The 26056-nt window shown below is 51.6% G+C and overlaps 10 protein-coding genes across 10 annotated transcripts; 5 read left to right on the top strand and 5 right to left on the bottom strand.

Moving 5' to 3' along the window:
• Window positions 1–118: 118 nt before the first annotated feature.
• AUEXF2481DRAFT_4075 (uncharacterized protein) lies at window positions 119–2148 on the bottom strand (the record flags this gene model as incomplete). The annotated part of the gene is made up of 5 exons (XM_013489382.1): window positions 119–1063; window positions 1116–1483; window positions 1540–1607; window positions 1663–1761; window positions 1814–2148. The coding sequence occupies 5 exons, from the start codon at window positions 2146–2148 to the stop codon at window positions 119–121; spliced, it is 1815 nt and encodes a 604-aa protein (XP_013344836.1).
• Window positions 2149–3820: 1672 nt separating this feature from the next.
• On the bottom strand, window positions 3821–5772 carry AUEXF2481DRAFT_4074 (uncharacterized protein; the record flags this gene model as incomplete). The annotated part of the gene is made up of 2 exons (XM_013489381.1): window positions 3821–5683; window positions 5743–5772. 2 exons carry the CDS (start codon window positions 5770–5772, stop codon window positions 3821–3823), a joined length of 1893 nt encoding a protein of 630 aa, XP_013344835.1.
• Window positions 5773–5920: 148 nt separating this feature from the next.
• Window positions 5921–7029, top strand: AUEXF2481DRAFT_38865 (uncharacterized protein). Its single transcript, XM_013489535.1, has 2 exons — window positions 5921–6210; window positions 6268–7029. Exons 1-2 carry the CDS (start codon window positions 6011–6013, stop codon window positions 6944–6946), a joined length of 879 nt encoding a protein of 292 aa, XP_013344989.1. The 5' UTR covers window positions 5921–6010; the 3' UTR covers window positions 6947–7029.
• A 302-nt stretch (window positions 7030–7331) lies between these two features.
• Window positions 7332–9121, top strand: AUEXF2481DRAFT_64469 (uncharacterized protein; the record flags this gene model as incomplete). The annotated part of the gene is made up of 3 exons (XM_013489597.1): window positions 7332–7737; window positions 7875–8815; window positions 8867–9121. 3 exons carry the CDS (start codon window positions 7332–7334, stop codon window positions 9119–9121), a joined length of 1602 nt encoding a protein of 533 aa, XP_013345051.1.
• AUEXF2481DRAFT_38862 (uncharacterized protein) lies at window positions 9001–11750 on the bottom strand. The gene has a single exon (XM_013489534.1). The coding sequence runs from the start codon at window positions 11483–11485 to the stop codon at window positions 9221–9223; it is 2265 nt and encodes a 754-aa protein (XP_013344988.1). The 5' UTR covers window positions 11486–11750; the 3' UTR covers window positions 9001–9220.
• Window positions 11751–11810: 60 nt separating this feature from the next.
• Window positions 11811–14755, top strand: AUEXF2481DRAFT_87968 (uncharacterized protein). The gene is made up of 3 exons (XM_013489630.1): window positions 11811–13401; window positions 13453–13609; window positions 13667–14755. The coding sequence occupies exons 1-3, from the start codon at window positions 11966–11968 to the stop codon at window positions 14339–14341; spliced, it is 2268 nt and encodes a 755-aa protein (XP_013345084.1). The 5' UTR covers window positions 11811–11965; the 3' UTR covers window positions 14342–14755.
• AUEXF2481DRAFT_4069 (uncharacterized protein) lies at window positions 14497–15313 on the bottom strand (the record flags this gene model as incomplete). Its single annotated transcript, XM_013489380.1, has 3 exons — window positions 14497–14647; window positions 14707–15218; window positions 15281–15313. The coding sequence occupies 3 exons, from the start codon at window positions 15311–15313 to the stop codon at window positions 14497–14499; spliced, it is 696 nt and encodes a 231-aa protein (XP_013344834.1).
• Window positions 15314–15604: 291 nt separating this feature from the next.
• Window positions 15605–17204, top strand: AUEXF2481DRAFT_38859 (uncharacterized protein). The gene has a single exon (XM_013489533.1). The coding sequence runs from the start codon at window positions 15688–15690 to the stop codon at window positions 17146–17148; it is 1461 nt and encodes a 486-aa protein (XP_013344987.1). The 5' UTR covers window positions 15605–15687; the 3' UTR covers window positions 17149–17204.
• Window positions 17205–17323: 119 nt separating this feature from the next.
• On the bottom strand, window positions 17324–18648 carry AUEXF2481DRAFT_38857 (uncharacterized protein). Its single transcript, XM_013489532.1, has 3 exons — window positions 18307–18648; window positions 18087–18221; window positions 17324–18026 (listed from the first exon to the last, which is right to left on the bottom strand). Exons 1-3 carry the CDS (start codon window positions 18547–18549, stop codon window positions 17757–17759), a joined length of 648 nt encoding a protein of 215 aa, XP_013344986.1. The 5' UTR covers window positions 18550–18648; the 3' UTR covers window positions 17324–17756.
• Window positions 18649–19791: 1143 nt separating this feature from the next.
• On the top strand, window positions 19792–25762 carry AUEXF2481DRAFT_28522 (uncharacterized protein; the record flags this gene model as incomplete). Its single annotated transcript, XM_013489459.1, has 2 exons — window positions 19792–19817; window positions 19870–25762. The coding sequence occupies 2 exons, from the start codon at window positions 19792–19794 to the stop codon at window positions 25760–25762; spliced, it is 5919 nt and encodes a 1972-aa protein (XP_013344913.1).
• Window positions 25763–26056: the final 294 nt, after the last annotated feature.

Raw genomic sequence — 26056 nt, 5'->3', positions numbered from 1 at the left:
ATTTGGCTTCTATGCTCGTTTGCGCGTTCACATGTGATAAGTTCAATTTCTACACCTAAATGACAACAACTGTCCGTTCTAAGATCTTACTATGCATGGATTGCTCCATTTCTGTCATCTATCCTAGTCTCTTGCGCTTCCTGTCATCGGGTCCTTCGTCTGCATCGCGCTCATGGTGTGACTCAGCTGTAGGATTGAGCAAGGAATGCACATTGCTTGCCATACTGCTTCGGCGGGTTCCTGGTGCCGACGCATCTACACCTTTGAAGGGAAACTTCGGTCCTGGGAGCTGCCAGCCTGCCTCGCTACTGTTATTGGCGTAGGATGGAGGTCCCGCGTCCGGAGGCGTCGTTTGACGAGAACCAAATCTGGATGTTGCGCGTGGCAGCTCGTACTGCGCTAAAGCGTCTCTGATCTGCTGACCTTCATTGTTACCTTGGCGGAATGGGGACGATGGCCACTGGGCAGAGTTCTGGCCTGCTGTTGTGAAAGGCGATCCTCCATGCGGAGGTGGGGGTGGGGGAAGCGCTTGAGGGGGGCCATTCCAGCCTTGTAGCCTGATGTCGGCTGAAGTGTGGCGTCGCGAAAGGTTCAATGGGGGCGATGCCGGTCGATGTTGCAAAGGCGCCTGGGCTACAGGAGGTGGCGGTGGTGGAAGGTTTGTGTAGGTTGGCGGCGGCGGTGGTGGGGGTGCAGGTTGTCTCGAGGAAGGTGACGGTGGTCCAGACGGTCCGCTGAGAGAGCCATATCTATGAGGTGATGCCGTCATGTGAGGAGGCATGGGTGCTCTAAAGGAAGAAGCACGCGAACCTGGCTGCAACGAAGGTCTGCGGGAAGCATCCGTCGCTTGCTGACGAGGCGACACAGGACCACCATGCTCATAAGAAGGGGCAGTCATGTAGGGAGGGCGAGTGGGTTGCAGATTCTCGTGTGGTGCTTCATGTAGCCTTAGGAGATCCCCGTTCCTGTTGATCTCAGCACGCAATGCTGATACGTCTCTGTGGATTGTGGTCTCCGGATCAGGTACTATGCCAAGCAGCTGTGTTGACAGCTCGCCGCTCCACTAAAGAATTGCGTTAGTGCTGGGATGAAGTGTGGTATTGCACAAAACTTACATAGTGACACCTGGCCAGGCCCTCCGATAACATTTGACATTTGGCGCTGAGATTGGCGTACGCGTCTTCGGATCTTGCCAGCCTTGCGTATACATCTTGCAGGTTGAACTCTAGCATACTAAGTCGAGCCTCGACGGGATCTGGCATTGAGGTCTCCATCGGTACGCCGGGAGGTGGTGGAGGTGGTGGTTGTAGCGTCATCTTGGGCGTCGCATTCGAGAACGAATCACGATGTATTAGGGTGTGTCTCGAAGCTCGTCTCTTAATGTCCCTCAGACCATTCAGGTCGCCCCTTCTGAAATTGTTGGCGCCATGTTTGAACTCCCACAGAGGAGAATCTGGTGATCCTGTATGGAACACATCGCTGACTGTCGGAGTAAATATAAGCTACCAGCCGGCTAGTGCAAGAATACGGTGGCAATACCTTTGTGAAAACCATACATGTTTAGTTGACGGACAAAAGATGAAATGTTGGTATGCTTGAAATATGATCTTGAGGACACAATCAGTTTGTCTTCTGTCAAGGTGACTCCAGAACATTTCTTACGCAAGGACTTTAGAGAATTCAGTCGAAGGTGACATGACGAAACTTTCGTTGGTGCTAGACCAGGAAATTAAATGCTGTATACTTTGGTCTTCGAGCATGCTGCATGTGGGTTAGTCTGTTGTGGTCCGACATTGACAGCGAAGAGTAGTACCTGTATAGCTTGTGGATAAAGGCGGCACTGATAGCTTTGGGCTGTTGTGCAGCAGCAGCAGCTCCTACTGCGTGTTGACCAAGGATTCCATTGCGCTGCCCAGCTTGGCCTTCTAGATCTGCTGGACCTCCGGATTGCATATTTTGCTTGTCTCCTCTCGGGCTAGCATTCTGCGAGTCACGAGCAGGGTTATCTGGGCTGGTATCCATTGAGCCAGGAGATGAGTCGGAGTCGGGTGCACTAGTGGTAAGGACGGGAATTGGTCTGTTTGAGGGTTGGGTCGGGTAATCGGAGCTGAAATGGATATGGCGAGGGGGCTGCTCAACAGTCGTCATGTCAAGACGCGCTGTAGCAGTGTGTCGCTTGGTTGTCGTGCGCAATTCACGTCGTCGGGCGCAGTCGGGTTGGTGTAAGAGATGGGTTGTTTCCAGTTATTTCGTGGCTTCCAATGTCTATCCGTCTCTTGCAGGTAATAATAGGTGGCGGCGTCGGCGGCGAAGGTATAGAGTGTTGCGACTGTTTACGCGTTGGAACGCACAAGGGGCCGGTGCAGGGGAGTCTGAGATAATGAGAGACCCAGGACTGAGAAGGTGCCAACGTCGAAACGTTTTCAGACGGTTCCTCGACAAGCCGACTTCTGTTCTAGAACAATGGTCGAATTCGAGAAGGTGGGCGTGGGGTTCAGACCGTGCAGCGTCGTAGCTCGGACTCGCCGTCTTGGATCAATGAGGAGGTCAAAGGTTCGATGGCGGCAAACGCAAAATCGACGAGAAGCGATACAGATGCTGCTTTAGGTTACGTGTACGAGTACGGCTCGAAGTATTCCGAGTCTCCTGCTTCTTTCTGCGTACTGATGAGCGAAAGAACGGATCTGCACCTGCCAGCGGGACGCAATGTATGATTGGCCGAACTGCCAGACCTCAGTGGGAGATGAATAAGAAGGGAGAAAGAAATGAGAAGGGAGGGAAATGGAAGAGAAAAATTGCACAAGTAGACAGGACGAAACAATGATGAATGGTTAGCTAAAACCCGTGAGTATTGAGCTCGTCTCGGGTCCGTCCCCCCCTGTATCTTCCCGCCGCCGCCTACAGGATGTTAGATGTGCACGATCCATCTGCAGATCGTGGAAAAGGCTAGCCGCAGCGCAGGGAACTGCGCGTTGAGTACTCGTCGAAGCCTTATTACCGCAGAGCACAAAACTCTTGCTTCTTTACCAGATGACTTGACTGGATTACGATCACCGGACCACCGGTTCTCAGCTCGGAATGCGCCCGTTCAATTGGGAGCATTGCGTGTAATTGGCTTTGTTGAACTATGGCGCATGAAACGACTCGAGTCATTCTACGGGCCAAATCACGAACTCATGAGTAGATAGACCAGTGGGGTAAGCACTTCTCGGCGTAATACGGAGAGCGAACAAGGTCGACACAAAGCAACAGGTGTTGTTTGTTATCCGACGCATGCAGCATCTTCCTTCAGCGCGTGGTCGAGACTCGGGGTACGGAACTAGCAGATGTCAGCGGGTGTTCGTTGTAAGCCTGTCCCAGCGATGCTCAAAGGACTTTCCAAGAACATTCTTTCTCGACAAGCACCAGGGTGAACACTTATTTATCCACACGAACGACGGCTTTGAGTTCGAGTAACGATTCATGTTGAGAGGCAGTAGAAACAGAGACTTGGCAGATGTCGAATAAGATTTTCCATATGCTCGGTAGCAATACCCGGAAAGACAAAAGTGAGGGTTGTCCGTCTAACGAAATTGGTACTTCCGATCGATCAGGGTCTTTAACTGCTGGCGCATGCTCAAATGAAATGCACAAGCCCATTTTTGATCCATGGTTTCATGTCGACACATCTCCTGGCGATGATCGAAGTTGTCAACTGGGTCACAATCCTTTGAAGCGAGAGATGTCTCGCTCTCATCAATGACTGATTGAGCGAATATGCTACCTTAGGTGTACTGATTTGACCCTCTGACGCCCTGTCCACCATCCAATGCACCTCCAATTACATGCTGCAGTCGTGAATTCCTTGAGGTCCCTGTTCGTTGTAATCGGTCCTCGTCATATATCCCTTGCTCAATCCTTGATCTACCATAAAAAGCACCTTTGCGGCCACCTGGGCACCGAGGAACACTGCTTCTTCGTAACCTGCATCCTTCCATTCAGGAAAGTACTCTGGCATTTTGGCGAGCTTAACACTTGTCGGGGACTGTGCATGGGAAGTGTGCAAGCTGTGAGGCATTGGTCCACCTTGCATTCCGCCGTTGATAGGGTTCAGTTGGGGGTTTTGTGCCGTGGTAGCAGCGTATAGCAGAGGATTAACACCGGAGCCTAGGTGTGGAGGTATCGTCGATTGGGGAGTGTTAGCCCCGGTTGCCATTGGCGTAGAAAGATTGGATGGAAGTTCCGAGGTGAACATGGTAGCCGAAGATGGCGAGATCAGGTACTTGGTCTGCAGTGTGTTCAACAGAGCCTCCTTGAAACCACGCACCTTGGATCCATTGCCAACAATAACAAGAGAATCCCACAACTCACTTCGCTTGCCGACCTCTTCTACGGAGGAAACGGTGCGATATATGACGTCTGCCAGTCTGTCGAGCACACCACCACTAGCAGCTTGGAATCTCTCGATACCAACCTCGGCTTCTCGACGGATGGCCCCTCCTTGTGAGTGCTGCTCGTCGTGAGCGACATCAGTCGAGGGGCGATCTGCGTCGCCCGTTTCTGCATCATTCTTTCTTGCAGGCCCGACCTTGACGGCAGCCTGCATGTCTGCGATCTGTTTGTCGCTGTAGTTCTGTTGCTTCATGGCGTCGCGCAACACGTGGTCCTCGTAGACGAAAGTGTTCTTGACTCTCTTCGCATTGGGTAGCCTTGCAGGCTTTGCGCCAGCTGGACCAGCTTCTGCGCCCTTCTTCTTTGCGGCAAGCTTCTCGGCCTTCTCCTTCTCCTTGCGCTCCAAGAATTCGCTCATGTTACCACCTGTGACAATGCTGGCTATGTCAAGCACACCCTCGTTATCCTCGCCATCTTTCTGCTCACTGCCAACTTGCGTTCCAGGACCAGGGCCTAGGGGAGTCTCGCCAAGGGCGGCAGTGGTATTACGCTGACCAGGACCGGAGCCCTCAGCACCAGTACTGGCAGCTGCAGCAGGGTTGGACGGCTGGTCAGAAGATGCTGAGCCGTTCTCGGTGGTCAGGTCGGCGTCGTTTGGTAGAATTTCGCAGATTGGACTCTTCTTCAGCTGCTCACACACCTCTTTGGAGAAGCCCCTCGAGGCAAGCAGTTGCGAGAGACGTTCGGTCAGAGCTTCTCCACCACAGTTTGGCACACTCAAAGCGCGGCCTGTGTCGTGGACCAAATAGTCGGAAACGGCAGTGACGTCGGCCTTTTCGAAACCAACATCGACGATGGTAGCAGTAGATAGACCGTATGCGTACAATGTAGCTGAAGCAGCGTCCATCAAGCCAAGGGCTGGAGGCTTCAGCTTCTCGAAGATGAACTGGGCTATCTTTTCGTGTTCCTTGGGGGTCCAGATGGGCTGAGCAACGAGGAGAATTGCGGTATGGAAGGGCGGGTTGATGTTGCGATAAACATGGTCGATGAGGGCGAAGAAGCAGTCCCAATCGACAACACGGCCTTGTTGGATGGGCCAAATGGCGCCCTGCTCCGATAAAAGATCCTCTTCGTACTCCGGCTCGCTATCGCCGTCGGCAGGTGGCGCATCTTTCCGGCGCACCTTGTTGGGTTCGAACTCGCCAGGGTTTTCGGCAGGGAACATGCATGAGCGCACTCGGAAACGCGCCGGAGTGAGAGATTCAGGAAGACCAAGCTGCGCGAGAGTCGTCCGCGAGCCAGGCGCAATGATCTACGGGTATCACTGGTGAGCCGAGAGGCTGACGTCGATGTTATGTGAGCGTAACTTACCAAGATTTGCTCATCTTTGAAAGGCGCCATTGCTACCGTCCGCAATGCTTGCAAGTTTGGTTTTGGGAAGCTGCTCAGTCGCGACGTGATGGAAGTCGCGTTCTGTGCGCTACTTCCAGAAACCTTAACCCCGCCTCAACCCCGAAATATCCACCCGGACCTTGCTGGCCATTCGTCATACCTTGCCAATTGTCAATCATCATAGCTATCTTTCCGCTTGACTTGTACCTCCCCTTCAAGCGCTCTTTCATTCACCCCAGAATCCATCATGTCAGACATCAACCTCCAGGACGTCTGTGGCTTTCTTGTCAACGTCGCGAAAAGCGCTGGGGACGTGATAACTGCTGCGCGTCCATCCACGACAGCAGCAGGTGAAAAGATCAATTCTGTCGATCTAGTGACAGAAACCGATCAAACCACCGAGAGACTAATCACTGAACTCGTTCACCAAAAATATCCTCATTTTGAGTGCGTCATGCCTTAGTCACGGTACTCTCTTCGTACCTTTCTTACACTCTGTACCAGGTTCATGGGCGAGGAAACATATAAGCCGGGGGATACTCTGACTGACAAGCCAACGCTCATATGTGATCCTGTCGATGGCACTACCAACTTCATCCACGGGTACCCGTATATTAGCATCTCCCTAGGACTTGCCATTGACCGGAAGCCAGTCGTCGGAGTCATTTACAACCCCTTCACCAAGACTTTATTCTCAGGCGTCAAAGGACAGGGCTCGTTTTTCTCAGACCCCTTTCACGATCATGTCAAACTGCCTTTGAAGGATCCCGAAAGTCTTGCTCTGGATAAGGCTCTTGTCGCTGTGGAGTGGGGAAGCGATCGAGCAGGGCATGACTACGACATCAAAGTCAAGACCTTTCGCAACCTGTGTGCCAGTCCTGAACAAGGCGGTGCTATGGTACATGGAATTCGTTCGTTTGGATCGGCTGCTCTCAATCTATGTGGTGTAGCTGCGGGTCATCTAGATGCTTACTGGGAGGCCGGATGCTGGGCATGGGACGTATGTGCTGGCTGGGTAATCTTGGAAGAAGCTGGTGGCCATATAGTTGACGCGAACAAGGGCAATTGGCAGCCAAGAGTTGACGGAAGAAGATATCTAGCCGTCAGGAAGGGTGAGGGGCAGAACGCTTTCATTGAGCAGCTGTGGACTCATGTTGCTGGAGATCTCAAAGTTGGCATATAAGTCCAGGTCTTCGAAATCTGGTGCTAATTCTACACGTTACCTGTTCCTAGTGGCTTTGGCCTCTCGCCACAGATTGAGTCCCCTTTATTCTCCAATTTTTCCGAGATTCGGATTCGCATTGATCCGTCAGCTAACTTAACGTAGGTGATGATCCAGGATCGAAGGCGAGGATCACGGCTTCGGCCTCACTTCATCCGAACCTTCGTCCCGTTTACCCCATCTTTCCCCATGGCCACTGGAGATCAAGCATCATCGTACATGACATACAAAGAGGGGCTGATACGATAGCTATCCCGAATACCGAGCCTCTGGAAAGGTATCAAGCAATGTCTGACTACAAATGTCAACTTTTTCCAGTTTTCCCGACTTCGATGTATCTGATAACATGGATTTACGAGTAACATTCCTCTGGGCTCTGATTTTGGTGGTCACACTCTGCGCTGGTACACCAACATTGATCGCTGAGCTCGATTATGGGACCTTTGAAGGGTCATACTCACAAGAGTACAACCTAAGCTACTGGCAGAAGATCCCATTTGCGGCTCCCCCTGTTGGACAGAATCGCTTTAGAGGACCCCAGCCACCCAAGCCTATCACCAATGGCACATACAACTCGACACAATCCTTCGATATGTGCCCCCAGCGCAGTGTAAATGGATCTGAAGACTGCTTGTATCTTGGGCTCTACTCGAGACCTTGGACAGAGGGGCAAGCTTTGCGCCCAGTCGTGGTGGTATTCTATGGTGGAGGCTTTATTCAAGGCAGTGCTTACTTCTCCGTCCCACCTTCTGGTGAGTCCAATCAGAGGCGATATCCAATGGCATCCACAAAAGGCTTCATATGCACGTCATTTTTTCTTATATTGCTCTCATCTGCTTGACCATGCTCATTCAAACCTGTCCAGATGTACCATGCTAACGTTTCTCAGGCTACCCAGTACTTAATGTGTCTAATACAAATGACTTTGTTTTCGTGTACACGAATTACAGAGTCAATGCTTTTGGTCTCCTCCCTGGTAAAGAGATTGCCGCTGATCCGATGTCTGACCTGAACCCCGGACTCTTAGACCAACATGCTGCACTGCAATGGACTAACAAACACATCTCACGATTTGGTGGTGATCCGCAGAATGTCACCATCTGGGGGCAATCAGCTGGAGGTGGTAGTGTAGTGGCGCAGGTCATTGCTCAGAACGGGAAGACCAGTCCATCTTTGTTCTCCAAAGCCCTGGCGTCATCTCCTTTCTGGCCGAAGACTTACAAGTACAACGCACCTCAAGCCCAAGCACTATACGATTCTCTTGCTGAGCTCACCGGCTGTGCTGGACCCAATTCACTGCAATGCCTGAAGACTATAGATGTACAAACCATTCGAAATGCCTCCCTGACCATCTCGGGGTCTCGTACGTACAACACATCATCTTATGCTTGGTCACCCGTCATAGACGGCACATTCTTGATTCAGCCGCTTTCAAGTGCTACGGCAAAAGAACAAGTCAACATCGATTATGGATTTGGTATGTACAACTTACATGAAGGAGAGAATTTTATACCTCCAGGCTTGCAACACGCGACCAATTCTGGAACACCTCCGTTCAACTCATCGGTCACGTCTCTCACTGCTTGGCTGAAGGGCTATCTCCCGGGTCTCTCGGATCGCGATAGAGCTCGAGTGCTGTCTCTGTATCCTACAGAAGGCTTCGCAGAAGGTCTCGTAAGCTACAACACCACATACGTTCGAGCAGGACTCATCTTTCGAGATACCGTCCTCGCCTGTCCGGCGTACTGGATGGCCGGCGCTGCTCATAAGAAGTCCTACCTTGGAGAGTACACAATCTCTCCAGCGAAACATGCTTCCGACACCATCTACGTGAGCCGTTACCTCCGAGATCAAAGAAGCACAAGCTAATAGACTGCTTAGTGGAACCAAGTCAACGCAGTGCAGAAGTCTGATCCCTTGACCTACCAGGGATATGCTGGAGCATTCGCATCATTTTTCCAGACAGGCGATCCAAACGCTCACAAGTTGACCAACAACACTGTGGCCGGAGTGCCGGAGATAGAGTCAGAAGAGCAATTTCTAGTCTCTCAAGATGGCTTTTCTGACGTGTCGATCACATTGTTAGCTCAGCGATGCGACTATTGGAGGAGCGTGGCACACAAGATACCGATATGAATGGGTGCTCTTGTTGGTATGAATACAGCAATGGTATTGAACTATTTGTACAGGGGTATTTTTGATGGGAGAAATTACGCCATTCATCTTGCAGCCTCTTCATGATGCAATGTCCTCCACTCTGACCAGGCCGTTTGCCATGCCTGCAGCAATCCATCCACCGACATGAAGATTTGGATTCCAGGCCATTGAGTTGATTGAGGTTTTTAGATCATAAACGGTCGAATACACAGCTCCGTTCTCGCGATGAGTGAATGCATCTTCAGTGTTGAAGAGTTTGATCTCTTTACACTTGAATCCTTCCAACACTCGGCTGATCTCTTGCGAAGCGGGTCTCGATTCCTCTTTCGTCGTCTCTTGCATGACGGGCCCCGCCGATGTATCGCGCATGACTTCATCGCCATCTGGTGCGCCGACGACTGTAGAAGTTTCTGCGATCGACTGCCTCCATTCGTGGGTAAACCAGGTCTGATTCCAGATGGGTACTTTATTTTCGTAGGCGCGGCGTAGAGGGTTGTTACTAATGGCTTCGCCACCGACGCATCCAGCCATTACGAAAGGATGGACTGGACTATGAGCAAGACACGCCACGGAGCTCTTGTAACGCGTAAAAGAAATCTGACGGAAGAAGCGTCGAATCGGGTAAGCGACAAGGGTAAAGTTGTCATCAGCCGTGAGGACTACCTGGGCAAACTCGTGCCAGACGAGCACTGACCTTCCAACACGAGAGCGACTGGCTCTAACTGTTGCTGTGGGAGTCATTGTCGCTTTTGATGTTATCTCCATCACATCTGTCATCTGAATATGGCCTGACATAGACGATGTGATCAATATGTTCGGACGTGATGGATAGCAGGTTGTGATATTGAGTAGATAGGTCGTTGAGATGGGACAGTAGACGACAGGCTCTGCATTTGGAGCACGTTGTTCGTTTGCTGTGTCGGTGGCCAGAGAGGAGGGTATGTTCCAGACCCCAACGCATCCATTAGCACAGCCAGCAATTATACTGGACGAGCTTAACCAAGTCAAGCAGGTGCATATTGTGTTAGGCGGCTGCGTCGTAAACGCAGCCGTTTCAAGTAGCTTGTATTCTGTTTCCGCCGCATCTCCGGCTCCCACGAAGATATCCAACACTCTCAAAGCACCATCAGCCCATATTCCAGCCAGTAATCCGAGATTCATTCGTCCAGATGATGCGGGCGCCTTCTCCCGGGACATAGGACACCAACTGAATGTTTTGACGTCTCCCCATTCGGAGCAGATGACCTTTCGAAGAACCGGAGCATACTTTGTGTCAATGCGTCCCGAAGAAGTAGCTTGAAGCTCCCAGATCTGTATTGATGATTTGGTTGGAGGACGTGGAGTGAAGGCCGGTGCATAAGGTGCGTTGAACTCTTGCTCTTCTGATGTTGAGCCAATCAACGGCGAGGTCGTAGCAGTGAGAAACTGTCTCGGACCTTGGATGTTGGGAACCCATTCAATGTGCTGAACCTTCTCACCCAGATTGAGCATCCATCCGTTTCTGTAAGACTTTAGATCTTGGGTGGGTGCTGGGACATTGACAGACGGTGGTCTTGGTATCCAGGGACAGTTCAAGTCGAGGCTCTTATGCAACTTAATCTCAAAAGGGGCCTGGCGTTTGTATGGACCCATAAGGACCTTGCAGCTTTCGAATGCAGCAGGCGATACATAAGGTCGAGCCTTGTGAGAAGGCAACACGCTTGATCTCTGACGCGAGTTGAATGTCTCTTTGCCACCTTTGTCCTCGTACCAGTCCCAGCCGTCTTCGGCCTCTACCTTCATGTCGCTGTCGCCATGAAAGTAACTGGTCTCGAACCCACCGAAACCGCCAGCGTTGGCATAGTGGCTCGGTATGGTCAACTCAGCACCCCATCTATAATGGGCCTTTAGAGCGGGCATCTGATCATCTTTCGCAGGGCCAAAGAAGAACAGTCTTTGAAGCTCTTTTGAACCACGCGCGGCAGGCTCAAGCAGACCACGGGGGTTGAATCTAGGATCTCCTTTCATTTTTGCAATCTCATCTACCTTGACTCTCTTGAAGCCGCGAGTGAAGGTTGGGGCATCGGCCTCTGAGCCACCGACAATTGATTCTCCATCTGAAACAATGTCGTGATGGGTCTGATCGTAGTCATCTTCTTCGGCAGCACCATCGACTGAAAGGTCGTCTTCGGGTGGCTCAGGCGATGCGTTTGGATGTACGTGAAAATCATCGTCTTCGTCGTCATCGGGTGTCTCAACAGGCAAAGGAAGTCCATCGCCAATGTCTAGTCCTTCGAAAGCGTCGACTGTGTATTTTTTGCTAGGTTGCCTTCTGCGACCAGACTTGCGACTGGGCGCGTCCATTTTTCATGTAGGAGATGTTTGCTGATACTGTTGACTCTGAGACCTAGACTTCTGTGTTGATGTGATGTTTTCGATTATCGTCGCAGGTGAATAAACTGATCTGGTGAATCGCCAAACTGAGCAGTTGGGCTTCCTTAATCAGCACAGCCGAGCATCTTCTAGCTGTGACTATTATGTCAACAAGCACAATCTAAGTAGGTCTATGCAGTCTTGACCTCCAGGATGTTTCTCATGTTGACATAAAGGTCGCAGCCCTCAACTAATCCCTAAGGTCGGCATGGTTGTCTTGATTCCTTCGTCAAGGACTAAGCAGACGCTCTATAAGTATTCTCGACCGTTCTATAACCCCCAGCACCGGCTCGCGTCACATACAATTCAGCAGTCGCGCGACGCGGCTATTGACTGTAGCCTCAACTTTCTTATTCAAGCATCGATCACGGCAACCCCTCAGTGCGGTAGACTCGGCAGTATCCTTAACAAATGGCCTGCAAGCCGAACCGTAACATCACCGACTTCTTCAAGCCTTTCGCGCAGCCAAAGGTCAAACGCATTGTCGCCAGCGAAGGGAGGAGCGCGTCAGAGCCTCAAAACGCGCCTGCCGCAACCACTAAGGTGCAACAGCAACATCGACGAACTGCAGGGGCCCGATTCCCCATGCCGTCCAACAGATCTGCCTCTTCGAAGCTCCGCGACATTCAGGTCACCCCGTCCAGGGAGACGACTATCGACCGCCCAATTCCTACGCCAATACCTTCGAGTCCGCCCGTCTACCATGCGCCCACTCGTGTACCGCGAGAGCTGAGTCCGCTCACGTCGCCCGAGTTTAGCCCTAGCCCTCCTTCACCTCCGCCGACTATACCCAAGAAGCTGGACATCGCTCCACTGCCGACCATGAACCCTTCCGTGTCTTGTTCATCTCTGTCAAGCCTTCCAATCAGCTCACAATCTTCAAGTAAACGCATCATTCGGGACGGCATGCTAGCCGTGACAAACTCTGATTCTGACAGTAATGATACTGATTCGGAGTCTTTGGATGACATCGACGAGCTCATTCGACGAAAGCGTCTGAAGATGACTCCCCCTACCACCTCCTCGGAAACTTCTCGCCGTCCTGCTAGCGCTGCCCGTGAGTTGAGAAGCTCAACTCGTCGTGATCGCCCCTCGATACCAAAGTCAAACTTAGTACACCCTCCTCGAAAGAAGTACAAATTCAGTATGGCCTCTCTGGTCGCATCCCACAACAAGGACAGCGAGTCTATTCAGAGGATCCAAGAATATGAAGAAGAATACAAGCAAGAGATTGATCTGACAGCACGTCTTGAAAACCAGCTCAAGCAGGCTTCTGACATGAACGCTGAAGAGTTCGCCGCCCGTCTGCAGGCAGATGATGATGACGACGATGAGACCAGAGATCGTGTCGTACGAGCAATCGAGCGCAACGATGTTCTGGAGAAGAGAGTAGAATATCCTTTCTTTAGACATGCCGACTCTAGGACACACATGTCCAAGCCATTCCCAGAGCTGGCTCTCTCTACACAAGACTGGAAAGCGTCTTTGCGAGATCAGGGCGCTAGGGAAGAATTGTTAAGATGTGGGTTCGTAGCCGATATGGCTCGTGTGTCTGCTCTGCCCGACGAATTGATCCAGTGGATGTCGTCGGAGCTACTCCGAGACCCCGAAAGCAGCCTGGCTAATGCCTATGTGGATGTCTTGGAGAGCTCGTTTTCCAGTAATGCCTTCACCACCAACCACTTACGCACACAATTCCTTCTACAAGTGGGTAGAGAGGATCTTGAACCGGATCTCTTCGTTGACTTGGAGTCAATGCCTCCTCCTGCTCATCAAAGACCGTATGCAGATACGATGCCTTTCAACACAGACTGGACATGCTTGTTACTGACCAGACTTGCCAACAAGTAAGTTGGTCCTGGTGTTTTGCAGAGACATTGGCTGACTTTGGATGGCAGACTGCATGTCACTGAAAGAAGGAGCTGGCTGACTTCATTGATGCTCTTGCTTGTAGATCCACAAGTCGAAGAGAGACTAAATACACAGCAAAATCTCCAGGACTGCATAGGTTATCTGCTTGGAGCTGATTCAGTGCCTTCCGTTTTAGCCACAACAGTATGACCGCACCCGAATGATCACATCTTATAAACTCACATGCTAATTGATATTCAGATTGAATATGTTGGACAGAGTCTTCGTGCTCACATCCCAAATCCGATCCTGATCCAACGTCTGATTGGATTGCTTCCTTCCACAACGAGTGCATCACACACTTTCAAGCGAAGACTGGGATTGGCGTCATTCATGAAGTCCAACGCTTATCTCACCAACAGCCTCCATGACACTTCAACCATGCATGTGTTGACGCTATATCTTCACGAAAACAGGGCATTCAAGCTTAGCGACAGCACCGACTTCCACAAGTTGGGCGCTCGATTTGACATACTCGACGTAGCTATAGGAATGGGACTGTCAGACTTCGGATTCCAAGCGACGGGCAAAGCCGACAGTCCAGTAAACACAGAGGCAACGGCAGCTAGACTGCCGACTTCGGAGGAAGAGAGCAAGTTCAATTCAGCTATAGACGAAGTGGTGGCAGAGTTGCGATCGATAGCTTTCAACATCCGAGACTCTGGAGCGGCGCATATGCGAAGGACCGAGTGCAAGACGGCGATTGAAAAGTTGACTTACAGACTCGAATTCGCATCAAGGACAAGACCAAAGCCCAAGAAGGGAATATTCGGAGCGGCGGAGGGTGCCAGCGATGTGATTAGAAATTTCGTTGCGAGAGGTGAGCAGGACATGAGCACAGGCAATGAGTTAAGCAGCAGTAGTGATGGTGTATAGAGTGAGGAAGCCGCACAAGTAGATGTAATGAGGTATATTGCGCACAAGACAAAAAGCAAAGGAAAGCGATATCTACAGATTGCGCTGGCTCCGGATACCTAAGTATGCAAAAGGACGTTTGGAGGGATATCAAAGGAAGACTCGGGGGATGGCATCTAGTCCTTGAATCTTCTGTTCTTGTTCTCGCCGAAGAGAGTAGCTCGCACACTGGGGAGGGCCTCTGACTGGAGCAGGCGGAGACGCTCCTCGAAGGTGTTGTTGATGTCAATTCTGCCGGTTGAGTTGACGATGGTGACACCACCAGATCTGGGAGCAGTTGGCAATTAGTCAATGGACAGCGGGGACAGAGGGGTACAAGGACATACGTCTCCTCGGGCAGCTTGTCCTTTTCGTCAATCTTGATTTCGGTCTCACGTCCCTTCATCTTCTCCTTGTACTCTGCCTGAGCAGCATCGGCAGCCTTGCGGACAATGGCGTCATCCTTTGACCTGCAGCGGACGGAAATGTTTGATTCGTTCAAGGCGTAGAGACCCTCGAGGATGAGGTTCTTGAGGATTTCCTGGTACTTGTCCTGGTCTTTTGTGGAGTCGGCGAGCTTGTTGTTGGCCTGGTCGAACAGCTCGTCGAGCAGTTCCTGGCGAGCGCTCAACAGGCGCAGTCTTGTCTTGTTGGACAGGGTGGACTTTGTGATTTGTTGGGACATGGAGGCCTGCTTGAACTTCTTTTCGTACTGGGCGTCGATGGACTGGGTCTCCTGGCGCACAAGCTGCGACTTCTCGATGGCGAATTCCTCGTCGGCCTTGAGGTGGATCTCGCGGGCCTTTTCCAGAGCTTCCTGGCGGATGAAGGCCGTCATCTTGCGCAGCTCCGAGGCGACCTGTAGACGACGAGCTTATCAGACAGACGTCGCAAACGGACAAGGGACGGAGGACATGATACCTGGTCGTCGGACATGGCGTGAGATTGCGACATGTTGGCGGCGGGATTGTGAGTGGTGGTGGATCTGGGGGATGAAGTTGACGATGTGCTGGGTGTCGCGGTATGGCTATGGGCTTGCGACGAGTGACGAGTGACGTTGGCTGGCTTGGTTGACTTCGGGCGGTCTCTCTCCGCAATTCGACCCTCCAAACGTCTCCAGCGTCCAGCCACGGGACCGCATCGCCGCATCACGTCGTCCGACAAACACCACAACACGTCTGCCTCCCTCGCCTCGCCCTCCAACCACCATGTCACCGCGTCAATCATAGCTTGAAGCCTTCCTTCCTTTCCGCCTCGCACTCTGCTCCACACCACCATGGCCTCCTTGTCGCCTGGTGCCACTCTTGGCGTGAGTCTGGCCCGTGAACATGCTCCCCAGACACCACCCAGCTGACACCATCCAGCTAGGCATCGTCGTCGGCCTCGTATCGACATGCGTCCAATCCGTTGGTCTTACCTTGCAACGCAAGTCCCACATGCTCGAGGATGAAAAGGACCAACATCTACCCCGCCGCGCCCCATACCGTCGCAGGCGATGGCAACTCGGCATGCTGCTCTTCCTGCTCAGCAACATCGTCGGCTCCTCCATCCAGATCACCACTCTCCCTCTCCCTTTGCTCAGCACTCTACAAGCCTCAGGCCTCGTCTTCAATGCTCTCATGGCCAGCCTGATCCTCCATGAGCCCTTCACCCGTCGCACCGCCCTCGGCACCCTTCTCGTAGCCGCTGGTGCCGTCCTCATCTCTCGCTTCTCCGCTCTTCCCGAGCCATCACACTCGCTCGACCAGCTCCTGAAGCTGCTAGTCTTTCCGAACTTTGTTGTCTGGATGACCCTGACTCTACTTTTGGTTGTCGCCATCTTGGTCGCCGACTCTGCTACCGCCGCATTCATGACTGCTCAGCAGATGCAGAGACCACGCTTCAGATTGCTGCGCGGTATGGCTTACGGTTTGGTCTCTGGAGTCCTGTCCGCCCACGCTTTGCTCTTGGCCAAGAGCGCTGTAGAGTTACTCGTGCGTACCATTGTCGACCACAAGAACCAATTCGACCGCTATCAATCTTGGATGTTGTTATTACTCTTCCTTCTCTTCGCCCTTACTCAGCTCTATTATCTCCACCTTGGTCTAAAACTGGTCAGCACGAGCATCTTGTACCCCTTCGTCTTTTGTGTGTACAACATTATCGCCATTCTCGACGGTCTTATATACTTCCGCCAGGCCGATCAACTCTCAGCTCTATATGCAGGTCTCATAGCATTGGGGACTGTCATTCTGCTGGCGGGTGTACTTGCATTAAGCTGGCGTCTCAGCGAAGAAGATGCCGCTGCCGCACCTGCGGGAGGCGAGATTTCTCATTCCGCTCTGGCACCCGGCATGGGTTTCGTCGACGAGCACGAACACGATGATGGCCCTCGACGTGCCTCTGAAACTGCACCCTTGATGCGCAGGCACACTTTACGCGACTCCGCATTAATGATAGGTCAGAATCGACGACGGACCAGCAACGCCAGAGAAGTAGAGGATATCTGGGACGAGCTAGGTGATGAGGAACGATATTACGGCACCTCTCCCCGTCGTGAGTCTTTGGGGACAAGCCTAGAAACCACACCATTGCTTGACGGTCGACGGCCGGCACCTCCGAAGATGTCGAGATCTATAACCGATCCGCCAAACCACGCGCACTTCAGAAGTCGGTCCGAGCCGCTACGGCTTGATGTGGCGGCGTACAGGCACGAGAGTATATCGAAACAGCTTGTGGATTGGTGGCGTACGAGATGGAGAAGTCGGGAAGTAGAAGACGGAGACGATGAACAATCTCGTGCTACATAGGTACCAATAGTGTTTTTATGAAAGACTCATTCATCGTATGATACGCCCACCTTTCTTGTGTTTATGATTTCCGAAATCGTGCCATTGTCTGGTATAGGGCTGCTTCCCTCGCGACAGACTTGTTCAGCTTTGTCCACAAGGAGTAGGAAAGGATCAGCGGCGATGAGTGTTTTCCATCTTTTAATTCAGACTATGATACAAAACTCCCAGAAGGACTTGAAAAGGGCGACCTGACCTGTCTCTTTTGATTTTTGGAAAAGAAAAAGCCACGAAAAGCTAAAGCAAAGGTCAGCCATGTAAGACGGTAAACTCAGGCGTCTTTTCTGTCTCTGCCCTTGCGAAAGAGTCAAGATGGAAGAAGCCCGTGGGACAAGCCTTGGTATGAAGCGAAGAAAACAAGAAAAAGACAACATGATAAAAGGGGAAAACCATTCCGATGCTACGCCGCAGTTCGCCTCGCCCAGCCAGCTTCTCCGAGCATGACATTTCTTTCTCAACCCATCGCACCGTTGAAATCACTCTTCTGTTTCCGCGTCGCACGTGTCGTTATGTCGGAGCAATGATAAGAGAGTCGACATTATGTCTTTGGACTCTTTGGGATATCTCTTCTATTGGTGTCCTGGGTGACGGCCAGGAATAGGAGCTCCAGACATGGGGTAAGCGCCGGTCTGTTGCTGTTGCTGCAGATATGCCTGGTATTGCAGGGCCTGTTGTTGATCTGGTGTCATGGCGTACTGGTTGGGAGGCATGCCGGCAGAGCGGGGCTGCATGCCGGCAGTGGGAGCAGGAACGTTGGCGTGGGTGTCCTCGGGAGATTCGACGGTCGACTCGCCATCAACGCCGTTCGAGTCGGCGGGTTCAGGAGCATTGAGACATGCCTTTTGAAAGGGTCAGTAAGGTTGTGCTAGGTTGTGTCTGTCATGGGCATGTAGATGTACCTGGATCAAGTTCTTGCCCTCGGCTTTGGTGACCAGAGGCTGGAGCTTGGGGGTGGTGAAGGTGTAGACGAGACCGGTTTCTGACACGACGAGAAGGAGGACTTGAGTGCCGGTGAGAACGGACAGTTCGTAAGCCTGGTTCGAACATGTTAGTCAGTGCCCAGATAGGATAAAGAGATGCGACACGTCGCGTCGCGTGTGACTGTTTGGGACGACTGACCTTCTTCATGATGCCGGCCTTTCGCTTGGAGAAGGTGATGTGACGACGCGACTTGTCTTGGATGAACTTGATCTCGATCTTTCTTCTCTCACGGCCAGGTTTGTCGTCGTCCGAGTCACCGTCGCCGTCTGCGGGTGCGGCATTCGACGTGCGCTGTCTCTTGATGCCTCTTTGCTCGGGCGCGACGCTGTCATCGTGAGCAGAGGGGGAGTTGCCCTGGTCGTCGGCGATCTGATCTGTCATTGCGCAATGTTGCTGCTTTGGTGTTTGAGAGTTTGATATGATGATGAAATCCCCAAGCGGTTAGCTTGAATGTGATGTTGCGAGGGAAATCAAGTTAAACCAATTTAGTAGGACTTGTCGAAACCAAGAGTGAAAGGGGAAAGAGCGGCCTCGAAGAAGGAAGGAACCGGAAACACGGACTCTGGGGTAAATTCCGACCGTGTCACCTGGTCCATGCTTTTATTGGCTGGCCCCTCCTCGCACCATCGCCTCAGAGTCTCAGACACTGGATTGACGGTTGATCATTAGACTCTTGTTATGCCAACGAGAGGATAAAGACTCTCTGCGACAAGATTGAAGGTGGGTGGCTGAGCTGCAAAATCTAACGACACTTGAATTTGATGACTCTGCTAAGCACTGGCGACCATTGTCACAGCTTTCAAGAAGAAGAAGAAGAACAGGAGGAGGAGGACAGGAACAGGAGGGCTTTTACACTATCTCTCTATCTATGCTCCGTTCATATAGTCTTTCTTCGCTGTGTGCTATAGTACGAGGCCTGTCTCGAAGCACAATTTACACATGAGCTGTAGCAATGTTGGCGGAGCTATGTCTAGTTGTCTCTCTGCGCGGCTCTTTTGATTCAAGAGATGACTATGCCTTCTTACAGCTTCTCATCACCTTGTGCTTCCGCAAGGTGAAGTGAGACTGGATTCAGCGCACGCGGAGGTGCGAAGATGCATGGAGTATGAGGCACCGAAGAAGAATGAAGTCATTCACGAGCGACGACTAAGGCAGCTGCACCCACCAATGTTGATAGGACATCCAACGTGTCTTCCAAATTCACATGCATCTTCATGGGCAAAGCCGATCATCATTTACTTTCCACCATATCGCAAAAACACTGTCAGATCACTTTACTGTTGAATTTTGCTCGAAGCGGACATATAATTAGTGCTAAACACGAAAGAGCGCGTCACAAGCCAGACGACGTGCGTTCGTCGTGCTTCGTTGCATCACAGTGGCTGCACAGACCCTGAGCAACCAAAGCGATTGTTGACAATTGATCGAGTTCCTCCCGGCATCATATCTTTCGACATCAACAATCTCGCCTTGCTCACTTGTCTTCCGCACTACACATGACTCGGAAAGAGCAATAAATACCACAACAATCCACTCCACGGTCATGAGATCTTGACCAGTTCGCGCCGCAAGAATTTATCCACGCCAAATGCTTAGCAAGGACAACAACTCCTAACCTTCGCAATGGCCGACGTTGTGGCGGAGATCGAGTAAGTAAACATGACTGTCAACATGCGACGCAACCACATGCTGACTGTTCAGCCATCTCAAGTCTCTTCCTGAAAATCTACACTGGTTCTGCCCACGCACGCACGACGAAGATGGCTCTGTATATTTCGATGAAGACACCCTCAACGCACCTTTGCAAGAAACACCGGCGGAAAAGGAGGTTCGGCTCACAAAGGTTGAAGAGGCAAGACAATTGAAGAAGAAAGTTCTGCACGCCTGCCAGATTCTCGCCTTCAACGGAGACCAGGCAGTTCAGTTGACCGCGGCGCTCAAGGGCTTGCTCAAGGTTCAGCTCAAGCGCTGCACCGTCTGTGTACGTGAGTATCATCGCGGCAGGCATGACTTGAAGCAAGAGCTCGGAGGCCAGTACGATGCCGATCAAGTCGCAAGCTTTATGCAAGTCTTTGATTCGATGAACGCCGAACGCATTGCTGCTGGCCTGGACAACGCTACCAAAACCCTTCTTGACCTAGCTCCCCAGGAACGTTCAATCTCCAGTCTGCCTCAGGAGGAAATGTACGCCCTATTCGAGTCCATGCACTGCACAGCTTTCCTACAGGACGAATCTCTGCTTCGGGAGCACTTTGACAAACCCTTCCGTCTCGTCCAGACGAGAAGAAAGATCACCTTACCAGAGTACACTCCGGCCTTGACTGCTTTTCTCTTCAGCAAAGACAAGGACAGGTCTGCTTGGGCTCACAGAGGCTGGACCAAGTTCAAGCGTCCTATCACTAGTGTCGAGTTTGATTGGACAGTACGTGACACTCTGAACGCCGCCATGGGTCGTGTTCTACCTAATAACATTGATGGTGATTTCCTACCCATCTTCTGGGAAGGTACCAGGGTCATTATTGAAAAGCTCGACAAGAATCTTATCACACATCGCCTCCGAGCCCTAGATGTTGATATCTACAAGCTGGCCCTTGATCACTTCCAGCTCTCATTCGAAGGCTATGGAAACATCGTCGGCAGCTTCAGAGCCCTCCTGGACAAATCACCAACCGATGTTTGGGATGCGTTAGCCACTGTTCCACCACAAACGGTCGCAGAGCAGATTCTTAACAGTCCTTCCATCGAGGGGCCGATGATGACTACTGAGGAGGACCAACCCTTGCAGCTCGAGGTACTTTTAGAGTGGGTTGATCCTTTCGTGCGATCAATCAAGCCTACTAATTTAGCTCCCGCCTGCCGTGCTGTTCTCCAACAGCTCATGACAAGACTTCAGTCTGATAAATACTCGCGATATGCGCAGACTGTTTGCTGGCACAAAGGCTTGCAAGTCATGAGCACTACTATGGAGATCATGAACAAGACCAATGCAAACAGTGCTACAGTTGCGGACCTGCTTGAGCTTGTTCGCGTGCACGTTTTGACTATCCTGGAGAATCTCCACACGTTCAGGGACTCACCAGCACACTCACGAGAGACCGAGCTTGGTTTGGACGTCATTCGCAACGCTCTTGCGCTCGACTGTCAGTCCTTGACGTCAATACGCGAGGATATCTTGCAGAAGAAGGCTCTCGGATTCGATCTCAACGTCTCATCGCTAGCCATTTGGAAAGCCGCGGTGAGACACATCAGGCCAGGCGACATCTCTCTCGCGTCAGCCATCTTGATTGGTGCAAGTCGCCTCATGCTTCTGGAACCGCTAGCACCTAAAGAATCCACAACTGCTCCAAAGCACTCCGAAAGCTGGAACAACGGATACCAACGCGCCTCGGCATACATCGTCGAGCTTTTTGATCGCCTACAGGACCTTGATCCCCTTGAGCTGCAAGGTTTGATGGGCAGCCCAGGTGCGTCTCAGAGTCTCTTCTATGCAGTGTTCTCGGGTCATCCCGAGATTCAACAATCAGCTGCCACCATCGTAAAGAGTATGGGTTCTCAAGATTCTCGTAGAGAAGGCATGAAGTTCCTCATGGAAAAGTACTTCGTCACATCGCTCCAATCTATCGCCTCGGCTCTTCGTGGAGTGGCTCGTGTTCACCTGTTCTCGCCATGCAGGACTCTACTTAGGCTTGGAAGAGACGTGCTTGACTGTCTCTGTAGTAATCAAGACGGTATCCTGCGATCTCGCAAGCTTGATGCAGAGGAAGTTCAGGCTACTGAGAACACATGGCAGGCTCTATGGATTGCCATAGGATCCATGTTCAAATACACAGAGCAATGGAGTCTCGCAGGGCACGACAAGCACATGATGATCGAATTCTGTCGAGACGCTATGGACTTTGCAGACTACGCTTTCAATCAGTACAGTGTCATTGCAGGAGCACTGCGCGATGCGAATGTTGCCTCAGGCGATGACAAGACTTCTCAACAGGTAGAACAAGGACTACTGCAGATGCCCAGAGAAGCATCGGGGCATGTCACAAAGTGGCTGCGTCTGAGAGATGAATATCTGATCAGCAAGGCCGTCACCATCACTTGTGAGATCATGAAGCGTCTCAAATCCGTCGATTTGCAACTACCTGAGCAATCCACAATGTTTGTGGACGATGTGTACGCCGGTACTGTCAAGACGCGGCTCACCAATTCCCAGAAGGCTGAGCTGCGTCGAGCACTAGAAAACCATCTTGGTATAGAAAACCAGACCGAAGAAAAGAACACGACGGACGCCTCCAAGCTCCAGAGGCAGGGATCACTAGCATCCTGGGCCACTTCCGGATCAGGTGCGACAGAGACCGCCTCTGCCAATAAGCCCAAGACGACACTCGACATGGAAACATGGAGGGCTGCGGCAGATGAATCTGCTCTGAATCGTGCCATCTCAAGCGCTACACCTACTGCTGACATGCTGAGAGCGCGTGGTGACTTCGCCAAAAAGTCTTTCCTACCAAGCAGAACTTCCATCGCCCAGCAAGACCCGAACAACTTCAGACTTAAACGTCAGCAGGAACAGGACGCCAAGCGCAAGAGAGACCTTGCGGCTATTGCTGCTGCCAAGAGGGAAGGCGGCTCAGGTCTACAAGGCATTGGTTTCGAAGGCAAAGATCATTCAACCAAAGGCCAAGGTGTCATGGTATCGTCCGATGAGAGCAGCGAAGATGAGGACGATGAGCTCGACGCAGAGCTGTTTGGCGTCAAACCTGTCAAGAAGCGATCAAATACTGTCAAGAGCGACGCTGCTGGTGCAATCGGCCTGAAACGCGAACAGCGCAATCAGCCTGTCAGAATTGAGAGGCGGGTGCGCTCCGCAAAGGATATGCGAGCTCGATTAGCTCCCGACCTTGCACATCTGCACAAGACGATCTTGGGCTGGGATTTCTTCCATGACGGCGACTACCCGCCTAATTCGAGAGACTGGCAGTTTCAGAAAGTCGCCAACTCATTCCGCCACGTCACCGATTACCAAGAGACATTTCGTCCTCTGCTTGTTCTGGAAGCATGGCAAGGTTTTGTGAAGTCAAGAGACGAAGGTTCCTTCAAGCCTTATGAGATCAAGGTCGTTAACAGGTCTAGCGTTGACGCTTTCATTGAGATCAGCAGCTCTGTTACTCATGCCGAGAACAAAGAGGTACAGCTATCAGAGAGCGACATTATACTATTTTCGACGTCGAATAACCCTACAGCGGACGCAGAGGCACCTCATTGTTTTGCCCAAGTCTACCGAACACGTCGCCAAAAACAACACATAGAGGTTACATATCGTGTGTTGCCGGGAAGCAGCAACAGCATGATGTCACATCTTGTGCCTGGAAGCCTCATTAATGGTACGAAGGTCCAGTCAATCACGCCCTTGGAACGTGAGTACGGTGCACTGCTTGGCCTGCAGTACTATGACCTGTGTGATGAAATCATAAAAGCCAGGCCATCACCTCTACTCGAATACACTGATAAGCAATTGGCACCCATCGTCAGCAACTACACACTCAATAAAGCACAAGCCAAAGCCGTTCAATCTGCCGTGCAGAATGATGCCTTTACCCTCATCCAAGGCCCTCCAGGTTCAGGAAAGACCAAGACCATTGTAGCGATTGTAGGTGCCTTACTCAGCGACAGTCTCTCGGACAAGCAGCTCGGGACCAGAATCGATGTGCCCAAAGGGGGTGGTACGTTCCCTGCCAACGCCCCTGCATCCAAGAAACTCCTGGTGTGCGCACCCAGTAATGCAGCTGTGGACGAGCTTGTCATGAGATTCAAGGAAGGGATCAAAACGCTTAAGGGCGTCCACCGGAAGATAAACGTCGTCCGTGTTGGTCGTAGCGACGCTGTCAACAGCTCTGTCGTGGATGTCACAATGGAGGAGCTTGTCAACAAAAGACTAGGCTCTAACAACAACGACAAGCAGGCAAGAGAGCACACTCACCAACTCATGAAAGAGCATCAGAGTGTGTCTGAACAGGTCCGATTGACTCGTTCTACACTGGACAGCGGTGATGTCAAGGGTAAGGAGCTCTCACAGCTTCAAGATCAGTTCAATGCTCTCCGCAATCGCAAAACTCAATTAGGGACTCAAATTGACAACGCGAAAGACAACGAAAACTCAGCTGGACGAGCGGCTGAGCTCAATCGCAAGAGGGTACAGCAATCCATTCTAGACGATGCTCATATCATCTGCGCTACCTTGAGCGGTAGTGGTCACGACATGTTCCAAAGTCTGAACATCGAGTTCGAGACGGTCGTGGTCGACGAAGCTGCCCAGTGCGTAGAGATGAGTGCTCTGATTCCTTTAAAGTACGGATGCGCTAAGTGTATTCTCGTCGGTGATCCGAGACAGCTGCCTCCAACAGTCTTCTCGAAGGCAGCTTCTGCGAACAAGTACGAGCAGAGTTTGTTCGTCCGGATGCAGAACAATCATCCCCAGGCGGTACATCTTCTGGACACTCAATATCGCATGCATCCTGATATCAGTGCCTTCCCCAGTGCGGCCTTCTACGAAGGACGTCTACTGGATGGAGACAACATGGCAGGTCTCAGAAAACAGCCTTGGCACGAAAGTGAGCTGCTTGCGCCCTACCGTTTCTTTGATGTTCAAGGCCAGCATCAAGCAGCGCCTAAAGGTCATTCTCTTATCAACCTAGCTGAGATCGAAATTGCTATGCTTCTTTACGAAAGGCTTATAAAAGACTACCGAGACCACGACTTCAAAAACAAGATTGGTATTATCACGCCCTACAAATCACAGCTCAGAGAACTGAAGCAACGCTTCTCGGGTCGCTATGGGCCTGAAATCACGGAAAGCATCGAGTTCAATACTACGGACGCCTTCCAGGGTCGCGAGAGCGAAATCATCATCTTCTCTTGCGTCCGTGCGTCCGCTACAGGTAGTGTCGGTTTCCTTTCCGACGTCCGTCGTCTGAATGTGGGTATTACCCGCGCGAAGTCTTCTCTCTGGATCCTCGGAAACTCTGACAGTTTGATGAGAGGTGAAGTCTGGAAGAGACTCCTGGATGACGCTCGAGATCGCAACAGCTACATAACTGGCGACCTCCACGGCATGCTCAGAGCACACTCTTCGAAATTTCCCGCAAAGACACATTCTCTGACCAAGAACTCGAAGGGTGTTGCAAATGGCAGCGGGGCCGCTAAACAAAACGAGAACACCAGGGTGACTGCAAACAGGGCACAAGGCAATGGTCTCAAACCCAAGAAAGAGATTGATGATCAGAAGGTCAAGACAGAGGATAACGCTCAGGCGATGGAAGGCGTGCGCGTCAAGTTAGAAGATAAGCTTGCCAGTATGCGCTCGAGAAAGGGAAACGAGGACGTGGAGATGGCCGATGCAGAGTCTGCCCGGAGTGGCGCTTCCACGCCAACAGTGAACAGCGAACCTCCATCTGCTACAGAGTCTGTGTCGGGACCGGCGGCTGCCAAGCCAAAGGCGTATCTCCTACCGACTCCGACTGCACCACAGGTTATTCGCAAGAGGAAGAAGCCTGCGGATCCCTTCATGCCTCCGGCTCATAGGAAGCCGAGGAAGAATTGAATGGTCTGACAACGCAAAGAATATTTTGGGCGTGACAAGGCTAGCGCGGCATTGTCCCTTGGGGTTAGATATGTACTCTTCTGCATCACACGATATCGAATTGACAAGGCGTGGAAGAAAGGTAAGTGAGCAGATCTGTGTACCGCTCCACTTCAGAACTCCACCCTTGCTTCCACGTGTGACACTTGACCGTGATCTTTGTTCGAGGCACTGGTGATTCTGTGCCTCAACTTACTCCTGTTGTAATACCCTTGGACACTTTTTGACCAATCCTATTTGACCCTTGCGTTCTTT

This window comes from Aureobasidium subglaciale (genome assembly GCF_000721755.1).
Source record: "Aureobasidium subglaciale EXF-2481 unplaced genomic scaffold scaffold_7, whole genome shotgun sequence".
In the NCBI taxonomy this organism is placed as follows: Eukaryota; Fungi; Ascomycota; class Dothideomycetes; order Dothideales; family Saccotheciaceae; genus Aureobasidium; species Aureobasidium subglaciale.
The sequence above is the reverse complement of the archived record's forward strand: the minus strand, read 5'-3'. Positions and strand labels throughout refer to the sequence as shown.